Source organism: Oncorhynchus masou, chromosome 27 (assembly GCF_036934945.1).
Source record: "Oncorhynchus masou masou isolate Uvic2021 chromosome 27, UVic_Omas_1.1, whole genome shotgun sequence".
Lineage (NCBI taxonomy): Eukaryota > Metazoa > Chordata > Actinopteri > Salmoniformes > Salmonidae > Oncorhynchus > Oncorhynchus masou.
This window is the reverse complement of record NC_088238.1, coordinates 36685495-36704170: the sequence shown is the minus strand read 5'-3', so window position 1 is coordinate 36704170 and position 18676 is coordinate 36685495. Positions and strand designations below refer to the sequence as shown.

At 41.8% G+C, this 18676-nt stretch overlaps 1 protein-coding gene across 2 annotated transcripts in view; it reads right to left on the bottom strand.

Annotated features, from left to right (window-relative positions):
• Positions 1 to 209: 209 nt before the first annotated feature.
• LOC135516079 (serine/threonine-protein phosphatase 2A 56 kDa regulatory subunit beta isoform-like) overlaps positions 210 to 18676 on the bottom strand; it is a 46130-nt gene continuing 27663 nt past the window's right edge. Inside the window, exons 7-13 of one of the 2 annotated variants that reach the window (XM_064940092.1) lie at positions 17627 to 17735; positions 8953 to 9006; positions 8619 to 8669; positions 8220 to 8339; positions 7147 to 7274; positions 6803 to 6904; positions 210 to 2734 (exon numbers count right to left, since the gene is read on the bottom strand). In XM_064940092.1, the coding sequence (XP_064796164.1) occupies positions 2530 to 2734; positions 6803 to 6904; positions 7147 to 7274; positions 8220 to 8339; positions 8619 to 8669; positions 8953 to 9006; positions 17627 to 17735 (769 nt within the window). In that variant the 3' untranslated portion in view covers positions 210 to 2529. Of the gene's footprint in view, positions 2735 to 6802; positions 6905 to 7146; positions 7699 to 8219; positions 8340 to 8618; positions 8670 to 8952; positions 9007 to 17626; positions 17736 to 18676 lie in introns of those variants that run through there. The other variant, XM_064940093.1, reaches the window with a different exon arrangement.

Sequence of the window (18676 nt, the reverse complement as noted above, 5' to 3'; positions counted from 1 at the left end):
ATGCCACATTAGATGGATGGAGTGATAGGGACAAAAGAGAGAGAGAGAGAGAGAGAGAGAGAGAGAGAGAGAGAGAGAGAGAGAGAGAGAGAGAGAGAGAGAGAGAGAGAGAGAGAGAGAGAGAGAGAGAGAGAGAGAGAGAGAGAGAGAGAGAGAGAGAGAGAGAAATACACAAGAGACCATTAAAAAAACGACACAAACACACTCCATTGTTTTCTCAAAGTGAAGTTAATTTAACACATCTTTTCCTTTCTACAATCCCGGTTTAACTTGACTGTACATTCATCTACCCAGCTGTTGGTCCCCGGGAAAAAAATACATTGTCATCCTCAATCGTTTCTATGCTTCTGAGCACGGAGAGCCTACAAACCAGACCAGGAGGACACTGCAATTGTAGTTTAGCAATGCTACTTATGCGTACATATTCAATTCCATTATTATTGCTGTTCTATAATTCTACTGACGGGAATCTCTTCTTTCAGTTGGGTTAATTCCCGATTTCCGGAAGGATTCTTCTTGTTCTAGAACAGAATAGTGGAAGGGAAGATTATTTTCCCAGCGAACTGACTGACTGACAAATGGGGGAATTATGGGTAACTTGCAAAATTCAGGAAGTGTTTTAACGATAGTGAGGTTTGTTTCTTTATGTCCTTTTTTGTTTTGTTGAAACTAAAAACTGTTAAAGGAGTGTTGAAGGCTGCTGGTCAGGTTGTCTTGGTAACAAGACGCAAGAAAAACCTCCAGATTCACAATCAATCAAAAGTTTTACATTCTAATTCAAATCCTGTTCCTACGAAAGGAGAGAAAGGGAGAGAAGAGAGAAAGAGGGATCGATGCCACCTCTCTCCCTCTATCACTCTGTCTATACACATCTCCTGTCACTGTTACACTCATACTGAATTCTCTCACACACACACTTCCATCACCTCTGCATCTTACACACACACACACACACACGCATACACACACACACTTCCATGACCTCTCCATCTCTCTCTCACACACACACACACACACACACACACACACACACACACACACACACACACACACACACACACACACACACACACACACACACACACACACACACACACACACACACACACACACACACACACACACACACAAATATGTCTCATCTTTGCCAACTTCCTGCAATAAGGTCACAATTCCAGAGATCAAATAAAAAAATATCATAAATATCAGATATCGCCAAAATGAACACACAAAAACATAAAAATATTAAAACAAATTCAAAATAGTTTCATCAAAAGAATGAATCATAATAAGATGCACAGAAGAACAGTAAGACAGTGTGATATCAAGGACTAGTAGACTGAGCCCACAGATGGTAGACTGAGGTCACATCCCAAATGGCACCCTATTCCCTATATAGTGTACTACTGTTGACCAGAGCTCTATGGGCCCTGGTCAAAAGTAGTGCACTTCATAGGGAAAATTGTGCCATTTAGGACACGACCCCAATACACACATTATCCAAAACAAATTTGAATATTACTAGAAAAATGTGGTTTTCTGACTCTCTTCCTTCTCTCTATGCCCAATTATGAATGGACAAGAATAATGACATATCAGAACATTGTTTTAGTTTAGGAGATTAGGGGTCGCCCAAAATCATACACTCTGTACGTCCCAAATGGCACCCTATTCCCTAAATAGTGCACTACTTTTGACCAGGATCCATAGGGCGCTTGTCAAAAGTAGTGCACTGTGTAGGGAATAGGGTGCCATTTGGGAAGTAGCCCCTTTCCCCATTATAGTGCACTGCTTTTGGTCAGTAGTATTGCACTACAATATGGGGATTAGGCCCCATATAGTGTACTACATTTGGCCAATAGTGCACTCGCTCTGTAGCGAATAGGGTGTGATTTGGACCATGCTCAAGTTATGCTAAAGCTTTAGGAGTTCTACACTAAAGATTCTCCCACCAACACTATAATAATCATAATATTCAGACATATATATATATATATAAAATCATCAGTAGTAGTAGAAGTAGTAGTACAGTAGAGAAGAATAGAAGAAGAAGCAACAATATTATGTAGCATTCACGTCATCATTCCTCTGTATCTTTTGGGACGGTATACAGTCCTTTGTCAGAGAACCGGGGAAAATGGTTCCACGTCAAAAACTAGACAGCTAGAACCAGTACCTGTGTGTGTGAGTGTGTGTGAGTGTGAGAGAGAGAAATATGTCTTGTTTAAGATGGGCAGTTTGTGTGTAGTCTTCCAGTGAGTTTGTAGAGGGCTGTGTTTGCACTTCAATGTAGTCTATGTGTTTGAGTTGATTCATCTTTTGTTTACATTCTGCATGAGTGTGTGTGTGTGTAAACAGTATATGTATGTGTGTGTATGTGTTTATGTGTACGTTGTCAGTGTGTGTGTGTTTGGGCGTGTGCGTCTGCTCCTTTGTGTGTACATGTGTGTGTTTGGCTATGTGCATACTGTCTCTGTATGTCCTCTAAGTACTCTATGTATCCTGGTACTGATCCTCCGCTGTCTGGTTCTAGGTGTTAGAAGAGGCTCCGCTGAGCTCGGGGTTTGGCTGCTCAGGGAATGCCGTCTGTGTGGAGGTGGGCTGAGGAGGCTCCCCTCTCTCCTGGAGGTTCTTCTGATTGCGACTGGCCTCCCCCAGGATCTGCAGTCTCCTCTCCTGCTGCTCATCCAACCCCCGCCACAGCTCTGCACGCTCACACTCCCTCTTCAACTCCCTTGAGGGGAAAGGTGAGGAAGGGTGGAGGGAGAGAGAGAGAGGAGGAAGAGATGGATGGAGGGAGGAAGGAAGGGAGAGCAGAAGGGGAAGAGGAAGGAAGAGAGAGACAGCTTAGGTTATATACACACTGAGTGTACAAAACATTAGCAACACCTTCCTACTATTGAGCTGCACCCCCATTTTGCCCCCAGAACAGCTTCAATTCATCGGGGCATGGTGTCGAAAGCGTTCCTCAGGGATACTCGCCCATGTTGACTTCAATGCTACCCACAGCTGTGTCAAGTTGTGGGGGGGGGGGTGAAATTGAGTCAGAGAAATGTAAAATAATCTGTACAGCACTTTGTTATAACTGCTGATTGAAAAGGGCTTTATAAAATACATTTGATTGATTGATTGAAGATAATGACGTGTGGTGTCAATCAATGCAACTTCCAAATGAGAAAATGTATCCCATAACATTTTAACATGGAAATATCTGTTCTAACAGTAGAAGCCAATGTGTGGTGTTCAATGTACATAGGCCTACATTCCATGAGATTAAAAAAAAACATGCAGGGCTTGACATTAACCTATATATCCACTTATCCTTCAGACAAGGAGGTAACTGAAAATGTTGTCTTGTTGTTTGATGCAAGAAACCACTTTACAAAATAAAATGCATTATTATTTCCATATTATTATTACAGAGAATCAGACAAATTATTCTACCCTTTGCCTATTGGCAATTTAGCTAATTCAAGACTGTCTCAATTTACAAAATGAAGACAAAAAATGCTCTTTACCCAACTCGTTTTTCAAAGATACATGTTTTGTGCTCTTGTAGGAAGTAATAACTCCACCATTGCTGACTACAAATGATCAATAACTGGGCTAATAATTCACTAATTATTAAAGGATATGAACAAATGTGCACATGTGGCTCTCGCTTTGATTTTAAAACAAGCGTATCTGCACATGACCACTCATGCTGTAAACACAGTCCAGTTCAAAGTGAATGGCATAGATCCATATACAGCAACGGCCTATTTGCATATAGGCCTACTGCAGCTCTGATTGGTTATGACACACCAGTCTGTGTAGAGTACGGGCTAAGTTGTGCGTGTCAATGCAATAGAATCTTACTCTGAAACGTTCTGCCTACAACAAAATCTCTTGCATAGTTAGTTTTGCATACTAAGTTAGTTTTGCCTACTAACTTAGCATAGTTCATTTTGTTTCGGTATGTTGCATTGAAAGTCAAATCAAATCAAATCACATTTATTTGTCACATACACATGGTTAGCAGATGTTAATGCAGGTGTAGCGAAATGCTTGTGCTGCTAGTTCCGACAATGCAGTAATAACCAACAAGTAATCTAACTAACAATTCCTAAACTACTGTCTTATACACAGTGTAAGGGGATAAAGAATATGTACATAAGGATATATGAATGAGTGATGGTACAGAGCAGCATAGGCAAGATACAGTAGATGGTATCGAGTACAGTATATACATATGAGATGAGTATTGGATAAGAGCGTCTGCTAAATGACTTAAATGTAAATGTAAATATGTAAACAAAGTGGCATAGTTAAAGTGGCTAGTGATACATGTATTACATAAGGATGCAGTCGACGATATAGAGTACAGTATATACGTATGCATATGAGAAGAATAATGTAGGGTAAGTAACATTATATAAGGTAGCATTGTTTAAAGTGGCTAGTGATATATTTACATAATTTTCCATCAATTCCCATTATTAAAGTGGCTGGAGTTGAGTCAGTGTCAGTGTGTTGGCAGCAGCCACTCAATGTTAGTGGTGGCAGTTTAACAGTCTGATGGCCTTGAGATAGAAGCTGTTTTTCAGTCTCTCGGTCCCAGCTTTGATGCACCTGTACTGACCTCGCCTTCTGGATGATAGCGGGGTGAACAGGCAGTGGCTCGGGTGGTTGATGTCCTTGATGATCTTTATGGCCTTCCTGTAACATCGGGTGGTGTAGGTGTCCTGGAGGGCAGGTAGTTTGCCCCCGGTGATGCGTTGTGCAGACCTCACTACCCTCTGGAGAGCCTTACGGTTGAGGGTGGAGCAGTTGCCGTACCAGGCGGTGATACAGCCCGCCAGGATGCTCTCGATTGTGCATCTGTAGAAGTTTGTGAGTGCTTTTGGTGACAAGCCGAATTTCTTCAGCCTCCTGAGGTTGAAGAGGCGCTGCTGCGCCTTCTTCACGATGCTGTCTGTGTGAGTGGACCAATTCAGTTTGTCTGTGATGTGTATGCCGAGGAACTTAAAACTTGCTACTCTCTCCACTACTGTTCCATCGATGTGGATAGGAGGGTGTTCCCTCTGCTGTTTCCTGAAGTCCACAATCATCTCCTTAGTTTTGTTGACGTTGAGTGTGAGGTTATTTTCCTGACACCACACTCCGAGGGCCCTCACCTCCTCCCTGTAGGCCGTCTCGTCGTTGTTGGTAATCAAACCTACCACTGTTGTGTCGTCCGCAAACTTGATGATTGAGTTGGAGGCGTGCGTGGCCACGCAGTTGTGGGTGAACAGGGAGTACAGGAGAGGGCTCAGAACGCACCCTTGTGGGGCCCCAGTGTTGAGGATCAGCGGGGAGGAGATGTTGTTACCTACCCTCACCACCTGGGGCGGCCCGTCAGGAAGTCCAGTACCCAGTTGCACAGGGCGGGGTCGAGACCCAGGGTCTCGAGCTTGATGACGAGCTTGGAGGGTACTATGGTGTTGAATGCCGAGCTGTAGTCGATGAACAGCATTCTCACATAGGTATTCCTCTTGTCCAGATGGGTTAGGGCAGTGTGCAGTGTGGTTGAGATTGCATCGTCTGTGGACCTATTTGGGCGGTAAGCAAATTGGAGTGGGTCTAGGGTGTCAGGTAGGGTGGAGGTGATATGGTCCTTGACTAGTCTCTCAAAGCACTTCATGATGACGGAAGTGAGTGCTACGGGGCGGTAGTCGTTTAGCTCAGTTACCTTAGCTTTCTTGGTAACAGGAACAATGGTGGCCCTCTTGAAGCATGTGGGAACAGCAGACTGGTATAGGGATTGATTGAATATGTCCGTAAACACACCAGCCAGCTGGTCTGCGCATGCTCTGAGGGCGCGGCTGGGGATGCCGTCTGGGCCTGCAGCCTGCCAGTGGCACTGTATTGTCCTCAAAGCGGGCAAAAAAGTTATTTAGTCTGCCTGGGAGCAAGACATCCTGGTCCGTGACTGGGCTGGATTTCTTCCTGTAGTCCGTGATTGACTGTAGACCCTGCCACATGCCTCTTGTGTCTGAGCCATTGAATTGAGATTCTACTTTGTCTCTGTACTGACGCTTAGCTTATTTGATAGCCTTACGGAGGGAATAGCTGCACTGTTTGTATTCAGTCATGTTACCAGACACCTTGCCCTGATTGAAAGCAGTGGTTCGCGCTTTCAGTTTCACGCGAATGCTGCCATCAATCCACGGTTTCTGGTTAGGGAATGTTTTAATCGTTGCTATGGAAACGACATCTTCAACGCACGTTCTAATGAACTCGCACACCGAATCAGCGTATTCGTCAATGTTGTTATCTGACGCAATACGAAACATGTCCCAGTCCACGTGATGGAAGCAGTCTTGGAGTGTGGAGTCAGCTTGGTCGGACCAGCGTTGGACAGACCTCAGCGTGGGAGCTTCTTTTTTAAATTTTTGTCTGTAGGCAGGTATCAGCAAAATGGAGTCGTGGTCAGCTTTTCTGAAAGTGGGGCGGGGCAGGGCCTAATGTTGTGGCTAATGTTGCATTGATTCGATCACAATTCCCACAGGAAAGGGAAATGTTAATAGTGTTAACTAATGAGGAACACTGTAGGAAGTTGAGTGAAGTTCAATCTCGTGCTTCTCTGCGCGGGCTGATATTTCTTCTGTGGGGCAGTCCCGGGGAGCTGCGCACCTGCGCATGCATGTAGCTTAGAGGGAACATTGGTGTCAATAAAGATCCTTGAATTGAATGCAAGTGAACACAAAGAGAAAAGGAGAAAGAAAGACAGGAGGATGAGAAACAGGGGTATTAGTACACATATTAGTACACGCACGCTCACTTCTGTTTTTCCACTTTGTAAGAGGCAGTGAGGTCATCAAACAGCTTGCTGTTCATCTCCATAAAGGTCTTCAGAACGTTGTAGATCAGAGAGACTATAGTCCTGCAGAGAGAGAGCGAGATAGAGAGAGGGAGAGGGGGATGGAGGGAGAGAGGAATGGAGGGAGAGTGAAATGGAGGGAGAGAGAAAGAGAGAGAGATGGAGAGGTGAGAAAGAGAGAAGGACAGAAAACAAGTGAAGGTGGGGTTAGAGAGGTATATCTGCAGAGATTCACAGTTCATACAGACTTAAAGAGCAAAGGTTATAGGTTAGGGGTTAGAGGTTAAGGGGTAGAGGTCACTCACTGGTTCCAGTGCTCCTTGGACACTCTGTAGAGTGTGGCAAAGACCAGCGGTAGAATCACCTGACAGTTCTCCTCTATCAGAGACAGGATGTACTCGTTGTTCCAGAAGTACAAGGCCCTCTCTGCTACCTACAGCAAGGAGGGAGGGAGAGATGGAGAGAGAGGGGGAGAAGGAGAGGGAGAGAATGGGATGGAGGGAGATAGAGAGAGAAAGGGATGGAGAGAGAGAGAAGTAGTGAGCGAGAAGGAAGGAAGAGGGAGGAAGGGATGGATGGAGGAAGGGAGAGCAGAAGGGGAATAGAGGGAGGAAGAACGAGAAAGCTTAGGTTATATACACTGACTGTACAAAACATTAGGAATATCTTCCGACTATTGAGTTGCACCCCCCTTTTGCCCTCAGAACAGCCTCAATTCGTCAGGGTATGGACTCTTCAAGGTGTTGGAAGTGTTCCACAGGGATGCTGGCCCATGTTGACTCTAATGCTTCCCATAGTTGTGTCATGTTGGCTGGATGTCCTTTGGGTGGTGGGCCATTCTTGATACACACGGGAAACTGTTGAGCGTGAAAAACCCAGCAGTGTTGCAGTTCTTGATACAAAATGGCACCTACTACCATACCCCGTTCAAAGGCAGTTAAATCTTTTCTCTCCCCATTTACACTCTGAATGGCACACATACACAATCCATGTCTTAATTGTCTCAAGGCTTAAAAATCCTTCTATAACCGGTCTCCTCCCCTTTTTCTACGCTGATTGAAGTGGATTTAACAAGTGACATAAATAAGGGATAATAGCTTTCACCTGCATTCACCTGGTAATTCAGCAATGAAAAGAGCAGGTGTTCTTAATGTTTTGTACACTCAGTGTATAACAGTAGAACAAATCTTTATTGTCCAGAGAATTTGTCCTTTGCAGTTTGTTAGATCAATGTGAGAGGACAGGGGATAGGCTGTCCAGATGTGGTGGGCATGGCCTAACCTGGGAGTGTGGGCTGGAGATGCAGGCAGAGATCTGTGTGTATGTGTGCGTGCGTGCATGTGTGAGCTTTAATTTTATTGTGTGTGTGTGCATGTACCTGGAAGTGTGGGCTGGAGATGCAGGCAGCAATCTGTTTGAAGAGAGGCTCCTGAACACGGATAAACTGAGATGGCTCGATCACATCCAGTATCTCCTCTATCTCCCCTAGGAACATCACCTACAGATAGACACACACACACACACACACACACACACACACACACACACACACACACACACACACACACACACACACACACACACACACACACACACACACACACACACACACACAAGAAAAACACGCACACAGATGAAGAGACAGATGCACACAAATATACACACAACACGCTCGGGCGGACACACACACACACAGATGCACACACACAGGCTCACACACATATGAGAGAAGCACACCATGGGTTTATAAAAAAACACACACACAAAGATGTCTCACCTCTTTCTGGGTGCAGGTTTTGGGCCAGTATTTGAGGAGCCCTCGTATGATCTGAACAGAAAACAAACAGAGGCAAAGTCCAGCACGGTGTTACAGTGTTTTATGTATACTGGAAGTTCCAGTGTGAGCAGTGACTAACAACAGTAAGGTTGCAAAATTCCAGTAAACGATAATCCAAAATTCCCAGGTTTTCCCAAAATCCCAGTTGGAGTATTCCTGGAATCAGTAGGGAATATGCAGGAAATCCTGCAATCAGGATTTCTGGAAGGCCTGGGATTTTTAGGAAAGTTACTGTAATTTTACAACCCTAAATGACAGAAAAGGTGTTCCTTACATATTCTGTGACAGTAGAATCTTTCTCCATAAACTGGACCACACAGTACGCCAGCTGTAGAGTGGTAGATACATACAGCAGGTTAACACACACACAGCCCAGCTAGCACATAATGTTCTGAGAACCATATGTTTCTTAGAACTTGGTGAGAGCATGGTTGTCCTATGGTTATTTTGCATTCAACCTTCCCATAACTTTCTGGGAATGGCGCCGTATAGTTGCTCAGCACATTTAAGGAACTTAACAAAAAAAATGTTTTATTACATTAAGAGAACGTTTCCTAAAAGTTCAAACATGGTTATATTTAATTTCAGTTTGATAATGTTCTAGGAATATTCTCCAACTGGTTTGACATTGGGAGTGTTCTCAAATAGTTAAGAAATAACGTTAAGAAAAAACGTTCTTCTGTGGGAAGTACTTCCGCATAATGTTTTCTGAGAACATTTTACTATAGTTCCCTGAAAGTTTTCCTGTGAGGTCTTATTAGCATTCTGAGAATGGAAGTCTAGGTTATTTGAAAGTAATTAAATAATGTTCTGAGAAAATGTTTCAATAAGACTTTTAAAAACACTGCTAGCTTAACTGTGTTGAACTCCAAGCACAGATATAACACATGGAATTTCATCTGTTTAGGCATTAATCATGCAAAAACATACAATTTTCTTGTGGCATGGCATCAGTGAGATTTTAACCAATGGTCTTCTGTTCTCTATCCATGGAATTTGTCCACTGCGCCTCCAGGATGGAGCTAGGATGCCATGTTTTTTTAACTCATACAAAGCTGTTCATTTTAGTATATTCAATCAGACACCATTTCAAAGGAAACAAGCATTCATTAAGATCAGGTGTGGGCAATTAGTGGGCGCAGCTAACACACCTGAACACACTTAACAAGATTTAAAAAAATAACATTCTTAATGTTTTATTGTGGTTTTTATGGAACGTTTTCTTAATGTTCTGAGAACATGACTTTAAATAGAACCATGAGGAAACCTGCACAAAACTTTATGATGAACTACTGAAATTCCCACAGAAGATCGTGGTATCTTACCGTTCTCTGAACATTCAGAGAACATAACTTTAAATAGGAATATGAGGAAACCTTTAAAAAAAATGTACGATGAAGTACTGGTTCTTAGAAAGTTATGTGCTAGCTGGGTATCCTGCACCATTTCCAGAATGTTGTGGGAAGGTTGTATGCAAAATAACCATTGGAAAACCATGCTCTCACCAAGCTCTGAGAAACATATGGTTTTCAGAACATGTGCTACGTAGGCTAGCAGTGCAATTAAAAGTCTTATTGAAACATTCAGTGAAAGTTTAAAGGAAATTATTTAAAAAACTCAAAATAACCTATAATTTTGGTTCTCAGAACGTTAATAAAAACTACCAGGAGAACTTACAAGGTACCATAGTAAAATGCTCTCAGAACCTCCCTGCAACCTAAAAATGTAAATTCCCAGAACATTTAAAAACATTCAGTTTTAACAGTCAGGAGACTTTAATTTTTTAATTTTTTAATTTAACCTTTATTTAACCAGGAAGGGCTCATTGAGATTAAAATCTATTTTTCAAGAGCGCCCTGGCGAAGATAGGCAGCATCAAGTCATTACAAAAAAATTACAGACAGACAACATGAAAAACTACAATTAATCTAGTAATAACCATTGAATTCACAAGAGTATAAAACAGAAAATTAAAAACATTGACAGGTCAGGGAATCAGCCTCAAAATCCTTCATCAGTGATTTGAAAACACCAATCGGGACAAGTTCTTCCATTTTAAAAGTATTTTGAAAGATGTTCCAAGACGATGGCGCAGAGTACATAAAAGCCCTTTTACCAAATTCAGTTCGGACATTTGGAACAGTTAGCAGGATAAAGTCCAACGAACGAAGAGTACCCACCACATTTCTGAACAATAAAAATGCACAAATAAAAAGGTAGTAAACCCAAAATGGCTTTCTAAATAAAAGTATACCAGTGACTGAGCCTACGACTGACTAGGGAAGGCCAGCCAACCCTGGTATACAAAGTGCAGTGGTGCATAAGGGTTTTGCAGTTTTAAAAAAATCCAAAGTGCCATGGTCAAGTGTCAATTGATCTCAAACACTGACCGGAAGTATTCATATATAACATATACCCATAGTCTAGTAAAGGCATAAATGTAGCTGATACTAGCCTCCTTCTGGCTTCAAAAAAAAAACAGGCCTTATTCTTAAAATAAAACCCAATTTCAGCTTCAATTTTTTTGTAAGTTGTTGAATATGCAATTTAAAAGAGAGGCCGTCATCAATTAAAATTCCAAGATATTTATATGAGGTTACAACCTCAATCTCCTTGCCCTGACAGGTAGTAATAGGTGAAAGGTTCAGAGGTCTATTTCTTGAAATTAGAAACCACCATTAGTTTAGTTTTGTCAGTATTGAGGATAAGCTTCAATTGACACAAGGTATGTTGAACAGTATAAAAAGCAGTTTGCATGTTCTGGAAAGCTTTTGTAAGAGATGAGGCACAACAGTAAATAACAGTATCATCAGCATAAAAATGAAGTTGTGCATTTTGGACATTTTTGTCTAAATCATTTATGTAAATAGTGAATAAGAGAGGACCAAGTACAGAGCCTTGGGGCACACCATTCAAGACAGACAATTTAACAGACGTAAGCCCATCAAATTGAGTGCACTGACAGATAGTTAGCAAACCATGCAACTGCATGCTCCGAAAGACCTACACTCGACAATCTCTGCCTTAGTATAGCATGAGCAACTGTATCAAAAGCCTTAGAGAGATCAATAAAAAGTGAGACACAGTGCTGTTTTTTGTCAATGGCTTCAGTGATATCATTTAAAACCTTCATGGCTGCTGTAATTGTGCTATGCTTCTTCCTGAAGCCTGATTGGTACACTGGTAAAATAGAGTTAGTAAATAAAAACTCTTTTATCTGTTCACTTACAAGGGTTTCAAGTATTTTCACCTGGGGTGACAGCTTTGAGATTGGCCTATAATTATTTAAAAGAGTTGGATCTCCCCCTTTTAAAAGTGGTAGGACAAATGTTGATTTCCAGATCTTCCAGGGTTAGATTGAACAGAGATGTAAGTGGTTCAGATATGAAATCAGCTGCCAGATTTAAAAAGCAGGGATCCAAAAGATCAGGACCTGCAGGCTTTCACTGATCTAAGGATTTCAGGGCTTTATGTACCACCTGCACTGAGAATGGCAAAAAGCTAAAAGTTTGACAGTTCCCAGAACCAATGGGAAACCAAAAACGTACTTTCCAACAACTTCCAATGAATCAAATGGGCTAGCTGGGAGTACTGTATACTGTGTACGCACTAAAATATTGTATTTTAAACATGCACGCACACACATTCAAATACTGTGTGTGTGTGTGTGTGTATACACACACACACACACGAACACTGCACACACTCACACCCCATCTGTCGTGTTATGAGCAGTGATATTGCAGTAATCTGTAGTTTTTTCTTGTTGCAGCATTCCCTAGAGTCAGAATACACACCCACACACACCCACCCACATGTTCCCTATAGTGTAGGGTTTCCCAAACTCGGTCCTGGGGCCCACCCCCTGGGTGGAAATTTCTTTTTTTTGCCCTAGCACTACACAGCTGATTCAAATAATCCAAGCTTGATGATTAGTTGGTTATTTGAATCAGTTGTGTAGTGCTGAGGGCAAAAAACAAAATGTGCACCTAGGGGGGCCAGGACCGAGTTTGGGAAACGCTTCCCTAGAGTGGGAATACAATGGGATGTAAAACCCTGATCCCACCGGATTACTGCTCTGAGGATCGGAAAGATATGTTTTTCAAGTTGGTGCCTGCATGTGTGTGTGTTTCGCGATTGCCCCTCCGCCTAGGTCCGTTGCCATGGCGAGTGGGCACCGTGGTGATGGAGTGTGTGTTTACTTCGGAAGGAGTGATGTCACAGCCTGCCCTGAGGGGATATGACATAGAGCTTATACCTCTCCTTTCTCTCTCTCTCTCTCTCTGTATATTTCTCTCGATCTTTCTAACTATCTGTATCACTTTCTTTTTCTCTATAATTCATTCACTTTCTACCTCTCTGCCTCCCATTCACCTTTTCCCCTCTCGCTCATCTTTTTCACTTTTCTTTTTTTTCCACTTTTCTTTTTTTTCACTCTTCATCCCTGACTTTCTCCATCCCTTTCTCCAATATGCACATTATATGGAAAGATCAACAGAGGGTTGGAGCGGAGGTAGAGGGTGAATGGAGGGAGGGATGAATGAGAAACGCAGGAAAGAACCAGTGATTAAAATAAGACAGGAGTTGAAGCGTTTAAAGGATTAAAGTCAGATTAGTGACAAGCCTAGGGTAAATACAGAGTTGTTTTCTGTTGTTAGGTGAGTGATTATCGGTATTGTAGTCTGTTAGGATAGAGTTTATGGTGTTTGTAGTTCCAGGCTAATAAGAGGTGACAACTGGTGACTTTAAAAATGTAAATATAGCAGCCTAAACCAGTGTTTGCCAACTCCAGTCCTCGAGTACCCCGAACCACACACACACACACACACACACACACACACACACACACACACACACACACACACACACACACACACACACACACACACACACACACACACACACACACACACACACACACACACACATATGTTTTGGAGCCCCAGACAAACTCACCTGATTCAACTCATGGAGGGCTTGACGATTAGTTGGCAAGTTGAATCAAGTATGCTTGTCAAGGAGTAATAGAAACATGTAAGCTGTTAGGGGTACTCGAGGACTGGAGTTGGGAAACACTGGCCTAAACCATGGGCTACTTTTAACCAGAGTCCCCACCCTATTATCAGTAGTACGCTACTTTGGACCAGGTCCCAAAGGCTTTGGTCAAAAGTGGTGCAATATATAGGGAATAGGGTTCCATTTGAGAAACAGGCCATTGTTCCCTCCCACCTTGCTGAAAAAAACCCCAGCATAGACCAGCATAGGCTGGTAACCAGCCTTCATTGTGTTTTTGCTCATGACCAGCCTTTGCTGTATTTTTGCATAACCAGCTAGACCATGTTAGTCAGACCAGCTAAACCCCTTAAACTCAACTCTGAGTTCCACTGCTTTTTTTCATTGTTCACCTCTAATCAGGGACTGATTTAGACCTGGGACACCAGGTGGATGCAATGCATTATCAGGTAGAACAGACAACTAGCAGGCTCCGGCCCTCGTGGGGTAAGAGTTGAATACCCCTGAGCTGGACCACGCTGGTCTGCCAACAGAACCAGCTAGACTATGCTGGTCAGCCAGCAGAACCATCCAGATCATGGGTTCCAAACTTTTTTGGCCCACGACCCCATTTTGATATCAAAATATTATTGATATTGGGGCTATGACAGTCAATTACAAATCAGTCGGGCAGTAATTGTGATCGTTTTTCAATCTGAAGGAAGTATGATTTGAAGTGACTGAATTTAGAATGGTATTTGGAAGTTAAGATGATCATCAGGCAATCATTTTGTATGATCTTCTGTGTAAAAAAAAGTACATCATTGATGATGTTCTTTTTCCCTCAGTCTGATTTAGTGCCTTGTCCACTCTTTTCTCATTAGTCCTGTGTGGATAGTGGGTATTGTAGAGGGAAACATCTTATCTTTCAGTGATGAGGTCATAATAATAATAATAATAATAATAATAATGTAGTATACTTCAGGATTTTAAAAATTAAGCCTTTTTATCTACTTTGCCAGAGGATGGATACCATTTATGTCTCTGCGTGCAGATTGAAGGAATTTGCTAACAACAGTTAGCTCAATTGCTAACTAGCATTAGCGCAATGCCTGGAAGTCTATGGTAACTGCTAGCATACTAGTAGATACCATAGACTTCCAGTAATTGTGCTAAAGCTAGTTAGCATTGGCTCACAAAACTTACCTCAAACTTCCTTCATACTGGATGCAGAGACACAAAAATGGTATCCATGAGTTCATCTGACTCTGGGGAAGTAGATAAAGGGCTTCATTGCAAAAATCCTGAAGTATCCCTTTAAAAAGATAGAGGCACATTTGTAGTAAGAAAACAGAAACCGTTCTGTTTATTACAACTGCTTCTCGCAACCACATTTTTTAAATCAGGACCCCACATTGCTTCCCCTACAAACAAACAATGAGCTAGACCATGCTGGTCAGACCAGCGAGACCCCTCAAACTCAATTCTGGAAGTCAAAGCCAGTTCCACTGCATTTTTCATTGTTCCCCTCTGCCCAGGGACGGATTTACACCTGGGACACCAGGTGGATGCAGTTAATTATCAGGTAGAACAGAAAACCAGCATGCTCTGGACCCCTTATGGTAAGAGTTGAATACCCTTGAGATAAACCAAACCGACCTGCACTGCTAATGGTTTTTATTTGGGCAGTTTGAGCTGATCCTAGCTGGAGTGAATGGGGTTTGCTAACCATGCTCTTTCCCTGAGGGAACTGTGTGTTTGTGTAGTTAGCAGGCCATGCTGTGTGTGTTAATAAATAATACATGGAGTCAGAAGAGAGAAATGCAAGGCAAGTCAACGTTTAGACTCAGAATACATGCACACTAACACACACATATATGCACACACACCAAGGCGGAGATGCATACATACAAGTACATACAGATTTAATAGAGCACACATACGCATATAGAAACCTACACGTAGACACACATTCACAGATACTGGTTGTGTGTGTGTATAAGAGGATAGTGTGAGTTGTGATCACAGCTGGATGTGCAGTCAGTCTGTAGTGTGACTCGACGCCGGTCTCTAGTGGCCATGGGTGCATATTACAGTCTCATATAATATTTAAAGCGACAATATTTAACTTTTTGGGCAACCTAACAAATTTCACATAGAAATGTGAGTTATAGATCTGTCCTTCTGAAAGCAAGTCAAAGAAGCGGTAGATCTGTTCTGTGTGCGCTATTTCTATGCTTCCCGTTCTTGAAGCTTAATTTTTGCTTCAAACTATATTTTTGGTTATTGAAAATGTATTTCACAGCAGTTTAGATTGTACAATGATTCTCTACACCATACTTGCTTGTTTTGTCACATAACCTGAAATTAGGCGAAGTAGTAGAGTTTCAGGAACCAGGAAATTATTTCACCATAATGCACCTTTAACTCTTAGTACTGGGAAACAGAGCGAGTGAGCGAGAGAGCATGTGTGTTTGGCAGGCCGTGCTGTGTGTGTTAATAAATAATACATGGAGTCTGAAGAGGGAAATGTAGGGCAAGCTGACGTTTATACTCAGAATACACACACAAACACTGACACATTCACAAACACATATATATGCACACACACACCAAGGCTGAGATGCAAAGATACATGTACATACAGATTGAATAGAGCACACAAACATATATAGAAACCTACACATTGACACAGACACACACATTCACAGATACTGGTTGTGTGTGTCTATAAGAGTATAGTGTGAGTTGTGATCACAGCTGGATGTGCAGTCAGTCTGTAGTGTGACTCGACGCCGGTCTCTAGTGGCCATGGGTGCACATTACAGTCTCATATAATATTTAAAGCGGCAATATTTAACTTTTTGGGCAACCTAACAAATTTCACATAGAAATGTGAGTTATAGATCTGTCCTTCTGAAAGCAAGTCAAAGAAGCGGTAGATCTGTTCTGTGTGCGCTATTTCTATGCTTCCCGTTCTTGAAGCTTAATTTTTGCTTCAAACTATATTTTTGGTTATTGAAAATGTATTTCACAGCAGTTTAGATTGTACAATGATTCTCTACACCATACTTGCTTGTTTTGTCACATAACCTGAAATTAGGCGAAGTAGTAGAGTTTCAGGAACCAGGAAATTATTTCACCATAATGCACCTTTAACTCTTAGTACTGGGAAACAGAGCGAGTGAGCGAGAGAGCATGTGTGTTTGGCAGGCCGTGCTGTGTGTGTTAATAAATAATACATGGAGTCTGAAGAGGGAAATGTAGGGCAAGCTGACGTTTATACTCAGAATACACACACAAACACTGACACATTCACAAACACATATATATGCACACACACACCAAGGCTGAGATGCAAAGATACATGTACATACAGATTGAATAGAGCACACAAACATATATAGAAACCTACACATTGACACAGACACACACATTCACAGATACTGGTTGTGTGTGTCTATAAGAGTATAGTGTGAGTTGTGATCACAGCTGGATGTGCAGTCAGTCTGTAGTGTGACTCCAGGCTGGTCTCTAGTGGTCATGGGTGTACAATGCAATCTCATTTAATATTTAAAGCTGCAATGTGTAACCTTTTTGGCAACCCAACCAAATGCACATAGAAATGTGACTTATTTTGGTTATGGAAAATATATTTCACAGCGGTTTAGATTATAGAATGATTTTCTACACTATAATTCCTTGTTTTGTCACATAACCTGAAGTATTTGAATTTTAGCATCAAGAAAATTATTTCTCCATAGCGCACCTTTAACTCTTAGCACTGGGGAACACACAGACAGACAGAGACAGACAAACAGACAGACAGAGAGAGACCGACAGAGACAGACACACAGACAGAGATAGACAGACATACAGAGACAGAGAGACAGACAAACACAGACAGAGACAGACGAGTCAGAGAGAGAGTCAGAGAGAGACAGAGAATGACTGACCTGTGCATGGAAGATGGACAGAGACTTGGCTGTGTGTAGAGGTATCAGGACTCGAACCAGGAACTGCTTGTGTTCCGACTTCAAGGGCAGAGCAAACCCGTTTATAATGCTGTAGACAGAGAGAGAAGCTTACCTATGAAATCAAAAAAAAATCAAGCAGACAGCCTAAGGAAATTTACAACAATGACAAATGTTTGATAAAATATGCAAAAACAGGTTTTTAGACATTTGTGCAAATGTAGGAAAGGCGCCCGGTCAACGGGACAGTTGTAAATCATGCAGAGCCTTGTCACGATCGCAGATTTTAGAGAAACAACAAATGTCGAAACATATAAGTGTCTAATATCGTCTGAAAGCTTAAATTCTTGTTAATATAACTGCACTGTACAATTTACAGTACCTATTACTGCGAAAAAATGCCATGCTATTGCTTGAGGAGAGCTCCTAACAACAAAACACTTTTTTCACCACGATATGTTTGATAAATTCACCTCTGAAGTTAAATGTGTACTTAAATTCTGCTAGATACAATCCTTTTTCATATCCTAAAAAGGTCCATATAGCATGCATAATCGATTTTGTATTTCCACTTGTTCAATTTGCAAAGAAAGGAACCTGAAAATCTAACCCTAAACGTTGTTTCAACCAGTCAAATCACGTTTGTTTGTATTCCTCAGAGATCCTAGAACGTAACCAAACTTCACTATATAATTAGGGGTGTAGTATATCATATAGGACACCATATTTGGTGAGATAGCGACACCTTCATGGCACGCCGATGACGCGGGCGATCTTCACTTGAACAACTCTAACTTGGTCAAATAAGCACCAATCGGGATCAAACAAAGCTAGCTAGATAGCCAATGAGCTGGGCTTTACGGGATAATGTAGCTAATAATCTTGTTCGAAAAGCATGCCTTTTACTTTTGGACAAAAATTATAAGAATATTCAGAGTTGTGAAGTTATGAAAACTGGTTGTTTTGCAAATGTTGAACTTATAATATGGCTACTAATACTGGAAAAGCTAATTCAAAGTCCAAGTATACAGA